Genomic DNA, 16,459 nt, shown 5'->3' on the forward strand with positions numbered 1-16,459 from the left:
TCACTTGAGGAAAAGATGGGTCCAAAGATAAAGAATTGATCCTGCGAACCACTTAGACTTTTATTTCCTTTACTTTTCTATTGTTTGTTTACATTGTTCATTTTAATGGAAGGCATAGCGTACAATATGTCATTCTTAATAAGGAAGCTATGTGTCTGATAAGCTCCAAGACTGGATATTCCAAAGAAATTGTAGGCTTTGTGCTTGTTTATTTTTTAGTAGATTTACTGTCCATGCTATATTAGTGCTGGATAGCTAACATTAGGTTATTTTCTCTGAACATGTATTGTTGCTACCATGGCCAGCAAGGTCATGGAGGTAATGGGAAAATTCCTTCTCTCAGATGCTTACAAAGCATTTCCTCATCCAGTGTTTCATTTATTGTCAAAATAGCCCTGCCATATAGGTATTATCATCCCGATTGTCTGCTAACTTAATTTTTGCTATGTTGTGACTGAAAATTTGGAAATTAGGTGAATTGCCCAGGATCCAATAGCTAACAGATGACAGAGGTAGGACTTGAAAGCCTAAAAGAAGCCATTTGGAATTCACCACTGGGTAGTGGAGGGCTGTTTGCGCATGGAACCCAGACTCTTCTAGCCACCCTCCACCCGTTTCCCTTGTGCCGTCCCCTAGGATGTGCAGTACTCAGACATTGATTACATGGAGCGGCAGCTGGACTTCACCCTCAGCCCCAAGTTCACTGGATTTCCAGCTCTGATCACCCGCATGAAAGCCAATGGGATGCGGATCATCCTTATTCTGGTTCGTGCTTATGTGTATTGTAGGCGTGGCTTTGTTTGGGAGCGTGAGCAGGCTCTGGAGGAGAAAGCCTTTGGTTGTATTTCTTTTCATGTTACAAGCAGAACAACTGAGGTCCAATAGGAAAGGTGCATTTCTCAGGATTCACAGAAGCTGGGTAGTTTGGGTTGAAGCCAGGACCTTCCCTTTTGAGGCTCTCTCCTTTTTCTCTGTCGCTGGTCAATCTCCACTTTTGGTTTCCCCACCTGACCTGTGCTTTGTTTTCAGGACCCGGCCATTTCTGGCAACGAGACACAGCCCTATCCTGCGTTCACCCGGGGTGTGAAGGATGATGTCTTCATCACAGCACCAAATAATGGAGGCATTGTCTGGGGAAAGGTGTGATCTGAGTGATGGTCCACTGGTCCCCAGCTTGACTGTGGGTGTTGGTAACTGTAGTGTGTCTGTGCATTTATGTTTGCCCTTTGCATTTGGGCTTCAAGATCAGAAATTCTCTTCTCACTCAATATTTGTTGACTCATTTAAGCATTTTACAAGGCATATAGGTGCATTGTGGGACCCACTTTTCTCTCTATCAATTCTGCCTGAAAGCCAAAGGTGTATTTCCTATAGGCCCATGATTTAGAGTTTCATAGGAAGCACTATATAAGGTTACTTATCTAGTACATTGCTTTTGAACATTTTTATATCCTTTTTCTCTCCTTAGGTTTGGCCTGATCTTCCTGGGATCATTATTAATGGATCTCTTGACTGGGAAAGTCAAGTGGAGGTAAAGAGCCCTTTCTGAGTGTTGACCACAGGCAGGGTTGCTGGGAAGATGCCACCACGCCCAGGATACGGGCATTCCACATTTAGGAAACACCTACTGAGTGTCAGTCAGTATAACAATCACTTTACAGGCAATATTTTACCCCCAATTGGGAGGAAGGTATTATTATCCCCCAGGATAACTAAGACTTTATAACTAATTAATAAATTAAATAACTTGTCCATGGTCACAAGGTTTTAGGTGACAGAATGGTAATTTCAAATCCAGACCTGTCAGATTCCAAGGTTCTTGAAATTTCTACTGGATGACACCTCCAAGAAACACTATTTTTTCCTTGAATTAATACTTTTATTGTTATTGTTATTGCTTTGATTATCCCTTTTAAAGAGCTCCAATACCAGCTTTTAGAGACTGGACCCTTTACTCTGTACATCTATTTTTTTCATGCCCAGGCTTCTTTATCTTCACTCTTCTAGACTTTCCCTGTCCTGTCCCTCCTTGCATTCTTCAACTTTGATTTTAGCTTTGTTTTCCAGACTTATATCAACATTTGCTTTCTCCTGGGAACTAGTTCTTACTTTTAATAAGTCCAGGTAGCCCATAACTTCTGGAACTGAAATTCACTCAGTCTTTGTTGCTTGAATAAATATATGATTCCTCACTGGGCCAGGAAGCCTTCAGTCCCATCCTCTGGCCAAGACATGTACCTAATGGATTGATGCAGGCTGTCTATTTTATTATCAATTGCTCTAATAGCACCTGAGGTAGGATTCAGAAGGTTGGGATAGGAAGCTTTTCTGGAGCGCTACCTTACCTTGCCCTCTTTAGCTCCTTGACAATGATTATGATGTCTGTACAGGAATTTTAGCAGTGCATGTGGTACAGTAAGTTGGGGGTGAGGCCCAGGAATCTGCATTTTAATAACACATAGTAGCTTCTGATAAGTGTTCCTGGGGCTAGTCAAGCAAGTGGGGTACACTGTTGATGCAGCAGTGCGGCAAGTTTGTACAGAAGCAATAAGGCAAGAAATGAACACAGAGGGAAGTAAGGCAAAGCCATCAGTTTAGAGAATACCTTTTATTGTGAGTAAGGATCATCACAGCAACATTTAATAAATTAGAGTTGGTCACAATACTCACTGTAACCTATAGAGGGCACAATTCTGCCTCAGGCAACTGCAGTTTTGACTGTTTTTTTCCTAATCCTCCCTCCCCTCACCCCAACTCCATCGTTTCTAACCCTACCTGAACTGTAGCTCTCTGTTTCTGGTGAAAGTTCCCCTCTGTCTGGTTCTGTGGTTTCTACTTCCATTTTATAACAAATAGCGTCCTTGGCATGCTTCTCTCTCATGAGATTCTCTGTGATGTGACTCATTACCCTTTCGCTTCTTGGTGAGCCAGAGCTATATACATTGATCCGTTTTTTTTCTCTTTCAGTTCCTTTTTTGTCTCTTATCATGCATTCTTACATATCTTTTGTCTATTGTGTAATATATAAGAACTGGAAGTTCCCTCGACCAAGTTCCTCTCCCCACCTCCCCCCTTTACCCCAAAGCGTTATTAAGCTCTTTTACTCTTAAAAGCCATTAACATAGAGGAACCTGTTTACAGAGATATGCAAAAGATCATAAAGTTCCATAGCAAGCAACATAGGGTAAATAGGAATTTATGGATATTTGCTGTTGCTTAGTGGTATGAATCCACAGTTATACCCTGAGCGTTTATTTTATGTCAGATTATAAGATAAGCACTGTAGGGAGTATAAAGATCAATGAGAAGAATATAAAACAAGATTCTTGCTCTCAAAAAGCTTACAATATAGGTAAGGAGTTGTATCCTGAATCTTCTTTCCAAGTTAAAATAAAGGCTTGGTTTTTATTATTCCAGGGAAGAAGAAGAGAAGGGTGGGTTGAAACTTCCTCTTTAAGCCCTAACAATTTAATTGACATACAACTGCAGCTTTCATGTGATTCTGACACATTAGAAAACACAGGTGCATGCTAGCCATATATTCTAATATGAGATAAAATCGTATCCCTTCCTCCCCTTTTTCTTGTGGGCTTCACACAGGAGAGGATCCTCCAAAGGGTTTTTCTAACCTGTTGACGAGGCATTTGATGTTGGCTCCTTTCAAGTGGCAGTCTTCCACCTGGCTCATGTTTTGTCTTTGAGGAGTTTTGAGGATAGGATTATAGGACTATTGTAGGACAGGAGTTAAAAGTTGGGCATCTAACTATGAAATTATTAGTATTGGTTGTTATCATTTATGTTCGGACAAAAGGGAAAACACCTGGGGATGCTTTCCAAATGCTTCAAAGGTGTGTGATTCATGCCAACGTCTCTCCTATGTATTCAATGTATTTCCAACAAGCCAAGAACATTACTTAGATTCTGTTTGGATTATCTATCACCATGCAGTACAGGACTTTGCTCAGGTTAAGTTCTCAGTAAATGTTTGCTAATATGTTTGTTTGGAACAAACGAATTATATTTAATTTTTACAGCAATACCGAGCTTATGTGGCCTTCCCAGATTTTTTCCGTAATTCAACTGCAGTGTGGTGGAAGAGGGAATTGAAAGAACTATATACCAACCCACAGAATCCAGAGAAAAGCTTGAAGTTTGATGGCATGTGGATTGTAAGTGTGTGTGTATGTGTCTGTACCTGGAAATAGGTGTGTGCCTATTTTTGTATATCTGAGCATTTTGTGTATCTGAGCACTGACCTTTAGTCAAGACAATGCTAATAATCCAAGGCCTTTGGACATATCAGGCTGTACTTCCTCCAGTCAGGTGTGGGACAGCTCTGCTATCCCTCACACTTTGTACCTTGCCTGAAGTTCCTACCTGTAAAACCTCTAATGCTGTTTCTGGGAATTCCTTGGAACTAAGCCTTGCCTCACACCCTGAGTGAGAATATTTTTACTTTTCACTCTCAAGCTAGTCATTTTTTGTAGAGGTTAATTTATATTTCTAACCGATTCTTGCCAGGATTTGATGAGTCTCCCTGGATTGGTAATTACGTGATTATTAGCTTGTGAATAATTTATTTACTGTACTGTTGTCTCTGAATTGGCAAGGTGTAACTATTTAAAAAGTAAGATACATCTGTGATTTAAATCTCTAGGATATGAATGAGCCAGCGAGCTTTGTGAATGGGGCAGTTGCTCCAGGTTGCAGAGATGCCACTCTGAACCACCCTCCCTTCATTCCACGTAAGGACCCTTGGCTTCCTCCACTGGCATTGCCATGGCACAGGGGATATTACCGACTCCTGCAGGACCCCAGCAGCCAGGGCTTCATCTTGACCTATCAGGAAGTATCCTCAATTGTGAAGTGGTTTATTGGAGATCAAAGACAAAAGTTCTTCAAGCACTTCACCCAGTTAGTAGGGTGTGTGTAAATTACTGGCCCCAAAGGGTGAATTCCTGGTATTTGTTCAAAAAGTACTCAATGGTGGTAATGTCTCCAAAGATTCTCATGGCTGGATATCTTTTCTTCAGGCTTATATTAATTTCTCAAGGAGAGTTTGTAAAATGAAAAGTAAGGTGTAAGTTGGGCCTTCCCTCTGTCAGGGAGTGAATGGACTTTGGAATTATGCTTGTGATCATGTCTTGGTTCCAGAAATTATTTTTTCTGCAAATTGTGGAACCTTGAAAAGATTACTTGATGTTTACAAATGTCAGTAGTTCTATGAGCCATAAAAGGAGGAAAATGATACCTTTTTCATAGAGTTATAAGAATTACGTGAAGTAATTTCCATGTTAAAAGCCTTGATCAGAATGTCGCATCAATTTAGAACTATGGGTTCTTCCTCCCGTTCCTGTTTTCTCCTGGGACTTGAGAAAGTACCAGAGGACTTGGTGTTGGAAACATTTGTAGGCACTGTTGCAACTCAGAACTGATCGCTGTTTCTGTGCCCTTGGGAAGGAGGAGAGAGAGACCTCCAGGGGTTAGGTTAATCTTAAAATTAGTTTGATCCCTTCAAGAGAGGTCAGGGATAAAGCAAGATCAAGGGTGGTTTTCAAATCATTAAATCTTTCTCCTCAGACCTGGAGTCCAGGGACAGGGGCCTGAGCAGCAAAACCCTGTGCATGGAGGGTCAGCAGATCCTACCAGATGGCTCCCCGGTGCGGCACTATGACGTCCACAGCCTGTACGGGTGGTCTCAGACCAGACCCACGTACGAGTGAGTCACCATCCCCCTCCTCCATCCAGTGCATCCCGTGCATCCCGTGCAGTAGTTAGTGACTGACACAGCTACCCTGCTTTTCCTTTCATTCCCCATTCAAAGCTTTAAGATTTTAATTACAAGTCTGGTTTAGCAATTCTTATTTGTTAAGCAAACATTCACTGAGCACAGATCCAGGCTGCATGATTGAAGTTAGAAATACAGATATAAATAAGGCCATTCTGCCAGTGAGACACGAATAGTCCTGATGGAAGACAAATACGGGCATTACCCAATAGAGTAGGTGCTATAATAACTTTCTTTACAAATGGCAAAGGGAACACATAGGACTGAGCATCTCTCTTCTTTATTTCCAAAGTGAAGCATGTCTATTTTTTTTTTTTTTTTGCATGGGCAGGCACTAGGAAACAAATCTGTTTTTTCTTGTCCTTCTTGTTTGACAGTCAGCTGATGTGCTGAATTAGCACAGTCCCATTTTGTCAAAGAATAAAAACTATCCTAAGCAAATATAAAGAAATTTACCCCTTTTCCCCCAAATGTATAAAACCAATTACTGAGTGAATAATTAGAAAGGTTGAATGATTAGTTGCTATTTCTAGTTTAATGCATTGTAAAGTTCTTTGTTATTACTTCCATCTTCTGGTGTCAGTCATCAGCTTTCTGAGGAGAGGCTCCATGATGTTTCCTCAGTTTACTTCTTTTCTCTGTCTTCAAATCACCTCTCTGTTCCTCTCTAATCAGAGCTGTGCAGGAGGTGACAGGGCAGCGAGGGATTGTCATCACCCGCTCCACCTTCCCCTCTTCTGGCCGCTGGGGAGGGCACTGGCTGGGAGACAACACGGCTGCGTGGGACCAGCTGAGGAAATCCATCATTGGTGTGTGGGCTTGTTCCCAGGGCCCTGTGATGTCAGAGAGGGGAATTAAGGATCCGTGGTAAAGGAGTCTCTGATAAGGGGGGGAGAAGGCAGGCCAAATGTTTAGGAGTGCCTTATCTGATGCAGCTGTGTTTCTCTTTACAGGCATGATGGAGTTCAGCCTGTTTGGCATATCCTATGTAAGTTTCCTTTGGATCCTTCCTAATCACCAAACAGATGGCAACATCACTGGAAAATCACCAACAGGCTTGTTTTACTCCATCTTATTTTAGACAGGAGCAGATATTTGTGGGTTCTTTCAAGATGCTGAATATGAGATGTGTGCTCGCTGGATGCAACTGGGGGCTTTTTACCCCTTTTCGAGGAACCACAATACCATCGGGACCAGGGTAGGACGTTAGTGCACACCTCAAATGATTTGCGTCACATAAAAAATGCAACCTCCAGGTTTTAGCTGCAGTTAGTGAAATCTGTACTCCCTGGGGACATCTTCAAAATCCTTAAAGCCTAGTGTCTCAATGGACCATACTCTTGAGGTTCTTGAGGTTATTCTTTTCATTTAGGCAGAGTTACACCAAACATATACCAAGAAGAATGATTTACTGTCCTGGGAAGGCTTCCATGAATCTTTTAGTTATCTCTGGTTTAAACAGTCATCCCTGGTTTAGCCATGCATAATCTTCATTTGGGATAGGCTTTCAATGACCTTCCTTCAGAATCTGTGAACACTCTTCTTTTTCTCCTTTAGAGACAAGACCCTGTTTCCTGGGATGCGGCCTTTGTGAACCTCTCCAGGAGTGTCCTGCAGGCCAGATACACGCTGTTGCCATACCTCTACACACTCATGCACGAGGCCCACACTGAGGGCAGCACTGTTGTGCGGCCTCTTCTCCATGAGTGAGTCTCTACCCTGAATCTCGATAACTAGTGGCTAATTGAATTCTAATTGATGATAAGAAGAAAAATATACCCTTCCAAGTTAAGCTAAAGACTTGGACTGCCCTTTCCCATAACCTCCCCAGCGCACAAACCATAATTTGCTACTCCTTTTAACACAGTGGCATACATGCCATAGGTCCTTGATAAAAGACTATTGCATGAAAAATTTCCTGCATGGTACAATATGGCACAGAATAATTTCTAGTTTGGGTCTATCAATGTCTACCTATCTTTTGTAGCAGTTTACTTACGTGGTCCCAGGCCAAAATGGGCTCAGGTCACCAAAGAAGGCATCTGGATAAGAAATGTAGATATACTTTAGAATAGAAATGTAGATGTCCTTTACAAGTGGAACATGCCGAACTCCAGTCATTTCTAGAGTTTGAAGAATGTGACATACAGAAAGTGGGGGCTGTATGTACCTGATGAATTAGACCTAGGGAAAGAATAAAGGATGCCGAACCTGCAGGCTGGATTTCTTACTTGGACCTGAGCCGGAGGAGTCTCTTAAGGGCCTTGGGCAGGGGCCCTGATTGTGAAACTTTGGTTTCCATTTTCAGGTTTGTGTCAGATCAGGTGACCTGGGCTATCGACCGTCAGTTCCTGCTGGGCCCAGCCTTCCTGGTCAGCCCTGTCCTGGAGCCTGTGAGTATGGAGACCTCTGTTCAATAGACGATGCTGCCCAAGAGGCCTGGTGAAGGGGGTGAGAAGAGTCAAGTCTGAGGGTGATGCAGCATGGCTTCTTATCCCTCCTCTACATCTTCCTTTCTCCCTGAGCTGAAGTCCATGACACACTTAGGTATTCTCAGTCTCAGCTCCCTCATTTTTAAAACCAGCATGGTAATTCTGGTTCATAGGACAATTAAAGAGGGAAAAAAACATTATGATCTATTTGAACCCTTTTTCCATTACCTGGAGTAAGAAGTATGGGTTTAGGTGGGGTAGTAGTATAAACAATTCATTCAACCCTCTATCTCCATTAAAAGAAAACTTTGCAGGATAATTGCTTGCAGCATGTGTAAATCTCATTTTTGCTGCTTGTCCTTCCCGTCTCTCCCTTTATAAGAAATCCTCAGGCAACAAAGGCCGTTTCTTTACTTCCTCTGATGATGATTAGGATTCTGATTAAAATGCCTGCTAATTGCATCCTTCCCAAATTTTATTGCACTTACCAGTAGTTCTCAGGTACTAAAACAATAAAACCTACAAAATTTCTTTCTGTCCCACACCCAACCTTAGTTTGTTTCTTTAGGAAGGCTATGTAGTGATCCTATAAGCAAATGATGATTTTATTTTCTAAAAATCTTGAATCCCAATGGGCTTTAGAGAAGCCAAAAGCTTAGGTAGGCAAATCTCTGTTTGAGGAGAGGGAAGAGAAGGAATGCTTCTCTAATATTGCTGAATTCTAGAGAGATAGGCATGTGACTCCAAGGTCATGATTATTGTTTTGTTTTTTTAATTTTTTTATTAGAGAAGCTGTGGGTTTACAGAACAATCACGCATAAAATATAGGATTCCCATATACCACCCCACCACCAACACGTTACATTGGTGTGTGACATTTGTTACAATCGTAGAGGTCCTGGAATAGGACCTTTACTCAGTGAAGCTAGTGAGGACCCAGAGCATGCAATTATTTTGTAATTGAAGCTATTTTTTTTAATAGTAGTTACCTTAATTACAACTGATAAAAGAATGTTAAAATACGAGTAACTATCTTCCATGGTTTATATTAGCTGTATTTTCCCCATATACCACCCTATTATTAATACCTTATTTACTGTTGTGCATTTGTTATAATTCATGAAAGAACATTCTTAGACCTGTAATTAATTAATATTGTTTTAACTCCTTTACTATGCAGATTGGTTACTTTGCCTTGGATAACCGAACCCATGCCTTGTTTGTTTTTAATTTTAGAATGCCAGAAATGTCACTGCATATTTCCCTAGAGCCCACTGGTATGATTACTACACTGTAAGTTTTTTTTTTAATTGTTTATACAATCTGAGAGGGTTGTTGAGTGCAAAGACTGTACATTCTGACAACCTGACAGGATAAATTCTAGCTCTGTAATCTGCCTGTTATGTGGCCTAGCAACATAACTTTTGTTGTCTCCAAATGGGGTAAAACCATTTCCCTCACAGCACTGTTGTAAAATAACTAGTGAAGCATCTCACTCTGGCTTTTTGGGTATTCTTTATGTGTTAGTTTTGATCTTTCCTTATACTTCTGCTCTTCACAGTGATATATACCACTACTCTCTTGCGCTGTGCCATCAACTATAGTTTTTGTTTTATCTTCTTTTGCTAGACTATAAGTTCATAAATACAGGAGTGTTTTCCTCTTTTTTTTTTATTAATACCTCCTTTTGCACATAGATGCTCAAAGAAGATCATTAAATGTAATTATCTGAGGTAGGTGAGCTGTTAGGCATTGCATAAATGCACAGAGCAGTATGGCACCCAACCCTTGTGAGTGTGAACAATGCAAGTACATTTATAAATGAGGATTCAGCGAGGACCTCTCTGTCATAAAAAGTGTCTGGTCCAGTCTGAACCTCAAGGCTTATCTGGGAAAACAGGGTTTTCCAAAGTAGCTTCAGAACAGTGCTCTTTTGTATGGGCACAGAGGAATTTGGCATCTTGGGGAAGAATCAAAGAGGATGGTTCCTTTCCACTAACAGGCCTTCTTTTCTGACTTTTCTGAGGAGAAGCAAAACAGAGGACTGGAAATATAGCAAAGGGATGACAACAGGAAGATGTGAAACAGAGCATGCCCTGCCCTGTTTCATCAAGGGACTTGCAGTGGAATTAGGTGAAAACTGCACTAGGACAGCAGAAGTTTTGCTCTACCTTTTCTCTGTCTTGTGGATCCCTACATCTTCCCCTGTGTACTTCCCTTCCTAGCCAGGGTGGCTCTGTCCTCAGGATGACAATACATCAAGACTCTGCTACGTACTTTCCAACCAGGGCTTTTCTGGGCAGTACCACTCTATTAAGTGTAAGCCCAGTTTTTATCCTGAGTTTGCATGGTGACTGTCCATTTACTAACATTAGTCATTTTGAGTATACTGAGGTTCGGTATAAGACCTTCACCTGGGGAAGCTAGTGAGGAACCAGAGCACACAATTTAAGGAGACACTCCTTTTCTAAAATTATTTTTTATTTTTAATGCTGACCCTCCATTTCCATGTTCTTGAGAGGGAGAACCTCCTTAGAAATTGTGCCCTAGGCACCTCTGGGCTGTTTGAATACTGGCAAGGTTTCCTGTGAAGTTCACCATCTAACCAGAAGCAAACATTTGCATGTCATAAACATGAATACATATGTAAGCATATATGTAAATATTTTATTCATATCATATGAATAAAATGAAATATGAGGGCTAATTAAGAAAAGCTTCCTGGAGTAGCAGATTTTATACATAGGTTTTAAGTAGAAAATAGCTTTAATTGAGGGGGGAAAGAGAAAAGAAATCATGTAGGAAGCAAAAGTTGAGGGAAAAAGCCATTTAGAAAAAGATAATTTTGATGTTTAACTGGAATGAAAATTCTGTGGTTGAGATTAATGGAGAAGTGCCTCCTAAATTAATCTCTGCTAGTTTGGGGTACCTATTCTTTTCTGCCACAGCAGAGGTCAGCAAACTAAGGCCCACTGCCAGATATGGCCATTGCCTGATTACATAAATAAAGATTTATTGAAACACAGTCATGCATATTCATTGTTGTCAGCAATACTGCTTTTATGCAACAATGATGAAATGGAGTAGTTGCGACAGAGACTATCTGGCCCACAAAGCCTAAATTATTTTCTCTCTGGCTCTTTACAAAGTTTGTCAATTCTGTTCTGGACTTGGATGTATTTGAATATGACTGAATGGAACATAGTCTAACACCCAATTGTGTAAAAAGGAGTACATTAATTATTGGGCATAAGGAACACTGTGGAATATTAAAACAGGTGGTGTAGAAATTTAGAGGAAGCAGAGATGCAGGCATTAGGGAGAATCTGAAATTGGAAAGTTACCCAGAAAGATATATAGAATGGTAAAGATACATTAGGAAAGTAAAAACACTTCCACTGGTAGAAATTCAAACATTGAAGAAGGGCATAAATTGGAAAATACAATTCACCATCTTCATTTTCCCTCCACCTTGGTCCCCACCCCCCATCCAAATCTAACCCCTGTTAGCAGTCAGTTTTTTATCTCTGCTGATTAACAAAAAAATTGTGCACATATTAGCATATGTATATCCTTTTTTATTTACCCAAATGATATCTCATTGGAAAATCGGCAGTTTCTTGCTTTATATAGAGTTCTTTCCGGTCTCAGTCATATTGTGTGAAAAGGCATGCTGATTCCTGAAGTTATTCTCTGTCCATTCCCTTCCCCTTCCCATCATATCGGGCATGGTAGTTTTTAGATTTTGAGTCACTTTAGGAAAAAATATCCTGTTCTGAGGAGGTGAAAGAATGGAACTATTCTACCTTTGACTTGTCTTACTGATAATCTGTTTTTATGGTAAGTCTAGGCTCATGGTTCTGAAATTTAGGAACAGGCAATGAGTGTGGGTCAAAGATTTTATCTACTTTCCCTGTGGACGTTCTTACTCTTGAAGGGTGGGTGGGTGGGAGATTTACAGGTTAGAATGTGTGGCGTGTTTTCTGAAACAGAGCTTCTCAGGCACAGTTAGTGACTATGGAATTGGTGAAAATTCCTGTGCATGTTAGGTTGTCTTTCCTTATTTTAATAGAGGTGCTGCCAGATTTTATCAAATGGAGAAATTTATATGTATATTTTAACAGCTATGTTAAATTTTATGGATATTTTAACAACTATATTAAATATGTTGATACATGTATCTTTACATTTAATGTCTTTATCTTGCCTCACCTGTGACAGGGAGAGGCACTCCCTTTCTTCCAATATTTCTCAACACTGGCACTGCTGACATTTTGACCTTTATAATTCCTTATTGTGGGGTTGTCCTGTGCATCGTAGGATGCGTAGCTGCATCCTCAGTCTCTGCCCACTACATGTCAGCAGCATCCCCTCTCTGATTGTGACAACCAAAAATGTCTCGCAACATTGCCAAATATCCTCTGAAGGCCAAACTGGCCAATTCAAGAACAACTACTTTAGAGGTAAGGAGAACAACTACACATAACAACTATGTTAAAATATGTGTGGTCAGAAAAATTTTAATGAAAAGTAAATAAGTTTGCAATGCATGAGGTATCACTAATGAAGTCATGAGAAGACCAAAGGCATATCACCTTTTTAGCCATGGTAGTAGAATGGAAATGCCATTGGGGGAAGAAAAGAAATTTGATAGGATGATCAGTTTGCCAGTTCTACATGTATTGAGTTTCACTTGAGGGAGAAAATGTCCAGTATTCACAAGATTTGGAGTGAAATGTCATTGGAGATCATATTATCCAATTTTCTCATGTTGTCAGTAAGCAAACTAAATAAACCCAGAGTTATGGGCCTGGACTTTTGATTAAATGCTTTTAGATTTTATAGTCTTGAGGCAGGCCCATGATATAGAGTCCATCCACTTGGGGAATATAGCATCACTGTACTTCCTTCTACTACCTGCGCATCACTGTACTTCCTTCTACTACCTGCACCTACATTTTCCATAGGTAGAATATGTATAAAATGAACATTAGGGACCAAGAGTGGAGTGTTACGAAAGTTGTTCTCCTGGCCTCTAAAGTAGTTGTTCTTGAATTGGCCAATTTTGCCTTCAGAGGATATTTGGCAATGTTGCGAGACATTTTTGGTTGTCACAATCAGAGAGGGGATGCTGCTGACATGTAGTGGGCAGAGACTGAGGATGCAGCTATGCATCCTACAATGCACAGGACAACCCCACAGCAAGGAATTATAAAGGTCAAAATGTCAGCAGTGCCAGTGTTGAGAAACACTGGAAGAAAGGGAGTGCCTCTCCCTGTCACAGGTGAGGCAAGATAAAGACATTAAATATAAAGATACATATATCAAGGGAAAGAACAGGATTTGTAAAGTAGGTCAGCTCATTTTAATCTTTCTATGAAGTAGGAATCAAAATTGTTAGATTGGTGGGGGTGGGAGGGTAGTGAGGGGATACAAGGACAAAAGTGGGCTCTTGATAAAAGAGAAGGTCTTTTGCCAAGGAGTAAATAAGAGGTGAATAAAAGGATTATCAAACTTTCTCTAGCAGTGCTCTGTGGCCCAGAAATAGGATGTGGTGTGAGGCTGGGATGTGATCCATGCAGTGACCACATGTAACATATACTGTAAAGCCCTCAAAAGGCGAGGGGTCTTAACAAGGTGTTACAGCAGCAATGCAAGATTTCACCTAGCAAATGGGTGGATGTGGATATGGAAAAGCCTAATAACAGATATGTGCTGAGAGATGAAGAATAAGTAACAAATTCAGAGGAGTAGACAAGATTCAGGTAAAACGTGGTGTTCAGAGGAAGGAAACATTTGCTCATGTTGGGGATGGCCATATGGATCTTGTCTCTCTTATCATCTGGTACCTTCTTCTGGCCCAAGGGTGTGGACATTAAAGCCAGCGGACAGTGGAAGACCTTGCCAGCTCCTCTTGACCACATTAATCTTCACGTCCGTGGGGGCTACATTCTGCCCTGGCAAGAGCCTGCCCAGAACACTCACTTAAGGTGAGTTTTGGAACTGGATTTCCCCTTTGCCCAACTGCTCGCTCAGATCTTGGTGAAGCCCCACTAATATATATAAGACCCACCCTTAGGCCCAAAGGCAATTTACTAAACTCTTGTTTTTATTTGTTTGCTTGTTCATTTTTTGAAAGTTTTTCAAACTTGTTGTATCCTTTGACCAATTATTAACTGTTTTAGACCTAAGTGGTGAAAACATAGATCTAAGAAGTGACATTTAAAATGGGAATAAAAATGGGAAAAATTATTGATTCATGATAGTTGTAGAAGACTATCTGGATCAAATTGACTGTCTGCTAAGAAGACTAATGCCATATTGCAACTGATGTCTGATGCTGGGATGCCTAATAGAAAAGATTTTAATATTCTAGATCTAAGTCTATATTATAATATCATCAATTGAATATTTACTCTATGCTAAGAACTGTATTCAAAAGGAATTTCTATTTGGGCATTCTCTATTTTTTCTTAACAAAAGAAAAAATTTCTTTGTGTACATACTATTATTATCCCCATTTTACAGATGAGCAAAGAGAAACTTCAAAAGGTTAACTGACTTAGAGTCACACAATTAAATTAGTCTAGCAGGGACTAAAATCCACATCTGTCTGATCTGAAGCCTAAAATTCTAAAACACCTCCTCATTTAATTCCAAAGCTTCAGCTAAAAACCGAAGAACTAAGTACATTCATAAACATAATTCACTGTGCTTGTATTTAGGAAATTAGGTCATGAAACAAGAAAGAGGACAGCATCAGTGTTTCCCCATAGAGGGAGCAGGCAGGGACTTAAACAATTTGCTTGTGGTTTCTTTCAGAGCCTTAAAGGAAAATTACCTTAATTGATTGATGCATTCTGACATGAAATCATATAGCTAGGTAGTGGTAGAATTAGGACTAGGTCATTAGCCTCTTGTATCTTAGTTCCCAGTCTTTACGTCACAAAGTTCTTCCTTTTGCTCCTTTATGCATTTATCAAAATTCTTGATTTGTACCTGTGACTTTCCTTTTGGCTAATGCCTCTCTCCCACCTCACTATAGCCGCCAGAAATTCATGGGCTTCAAAGTTGCCTTGGATGATGAGGGAAGTGCTAAAGGCTGGCTCTTTTGGGATGATGGGCAAAGCATTGGTGAGTAGAGGTTGCCTAGCATTTGCATCACTATCATTGGCTAAGTTCCTGTTATATCTTATAGGCCTCCCTCTTCCTTTTCCATGTTAAAACAATTTGCATTTTTAAAAAATAGCCATTTGTGCTTTCAAGTTTATAATCCATATTTTAGATGAACCTTATCCCTTATGTAAATGAAGCTTAGTTCTGAATCTTTCACTACTATTTAACTGTCTAACCCACTGTGGAAGGCAGCAGGACAGGAGTTATTAGGGAAAGTTTCTTTGTAGAGCTGAGACATATTTCCATATAGTTTATGGTCAAGTGCATGTTCCTAAATACATGGTTCAGTGTCCCATTAAGAAGGACAATACTGTCTATCATGTGCTATTTATTTGGTAATTTTTCCCTAGGGGGGTATAAAAATAGATAAACTCTTAAGAGGAAAAATATTTCTAGACCAGGGCAGTCCAATAGAACCTCTGCAATGATAGAAGTGTTCTTTACCTCTCAATTTTGATATGCAGCCATTAGCCACATGTGGCTATTGAGCTGAGCACTTGAAATGTGGCAAGTGCCTCTGAGGAACTAAATTTAACATTTTATTTCATTTTAATTAATTTGAATTTAAATAGCTAAATTTGGCAGTGGCTACCATCTTGTGCAGCACAGTTCTAAAGAATAGTATTGAGTGAAGAGTAAGTCACAGAGAGACTAGTAGTGCAAAAAGTAAGAACCACAATATTAGGTTATAGGATAGAAATACCTATCCTTCCATTTTTTTAAAAATTAAGGAATACCTGTAACCAGGCTCCTTATTGGTACACCTTCTCTAGGTATCCTGAGCCTCAGATTCTACCTGGACTTGTGGCATACTTTAGGGATAATGGGATAAAGTAACAAGGGTTTTCTTTGTTCCCTGGGAATCACATTTTTGAAATTGCCTAATACCTCTTAAAGGTAACCCTAAGACAGCAGTCTTGGTGTTTATGTTTTTACATGTATGTGCACTTGTGTATCTAGCACAAAGAATCTGGAAATTCTAAGGAGTCTGGGAAGATATTAGAAATAGTAGACCACAAGGAACAGAAGTTAGAGCAATGTAAGGAAACTACGGTATATGGTA

The 16,459-nt window shown here is 40.2% G+C and overlaps 1 protein-coding gene across 2 annotated transcripts in view; it reads left to right on the forward strand.

Moving 5' to 3' along the window:
- The window catches only part of MGAM (maltase-glucoamylase), a 198,935-nt gene that overhangs the window by 60,305 nt on the left and 122,171 nt on the right, over positions 1-16,459 (forward strand). Inside the window, exons 33-46 of one of the 2 annotated variants that reach the window (XM_077148056.1) lie at positions 637-765; positions 1,030-1,140; positions 1,469-1,531; positions 4,035-4,169; positions 4,658-4,745; positions 5,581-5,719; positions 6,464-6,597; positions 6,742-6,776; positions 6,870-6,986; positions 7,346-7,494; positions 8,097-8,181; positions 9,457-9,513; positions 14,086-14,210; positions 15,266-15,354. In XM_077148056.1, the coding sequence (XP_077004171.1) occupies positions 637-765; positions 1,030-1,140; positions 1,469-1,531; positions 4,035-4,169; positions 4,658-4,745; positions 5,581-5,719; positions 6,464-6,597; positions 6,742-6,776; positions 6,870-6,986; positions 7,346-7,494; positions 8,097-8,181; positions 9,457-9,513; positions 14,086-14,210; positions 15,266-15,354 (1,456 nt within the window). The remainder of the gene's footprint in view (positions 1-636; positions 766-1,029; positions 1,141-1,468; positions 1,532-4,034; positions 4,170-4,657; positions 4,746-5,580; positions 5,720-6,463; positions 6,598-6,741; positions 6,777-6,869; positions 6,987-7,345; positions 7,495-8,096; positions 8,182-9,456; positions 9,514-14,085; positions 14,211-15,265; positions 15,355-16,459) is intronic. The other variant, XM_077148064.1, reaches the window with a different exon arrangement.

This window comes from Tamandua tetradactyla, chromosome 1 (assembly GCF_023851605.1).
Source record: "Tamandua tetradactyla isolate mTamTet1 chromosome 1, mTamTet1.pri, whole genome shotgun sequence".
Classification (NCBI taxonomy): Eukaryota; Metazoa; Chordata; class Mammalia; order Pilosa; family Myrmecophagidae; genus Tamandua; species Tamandua tetradactyla.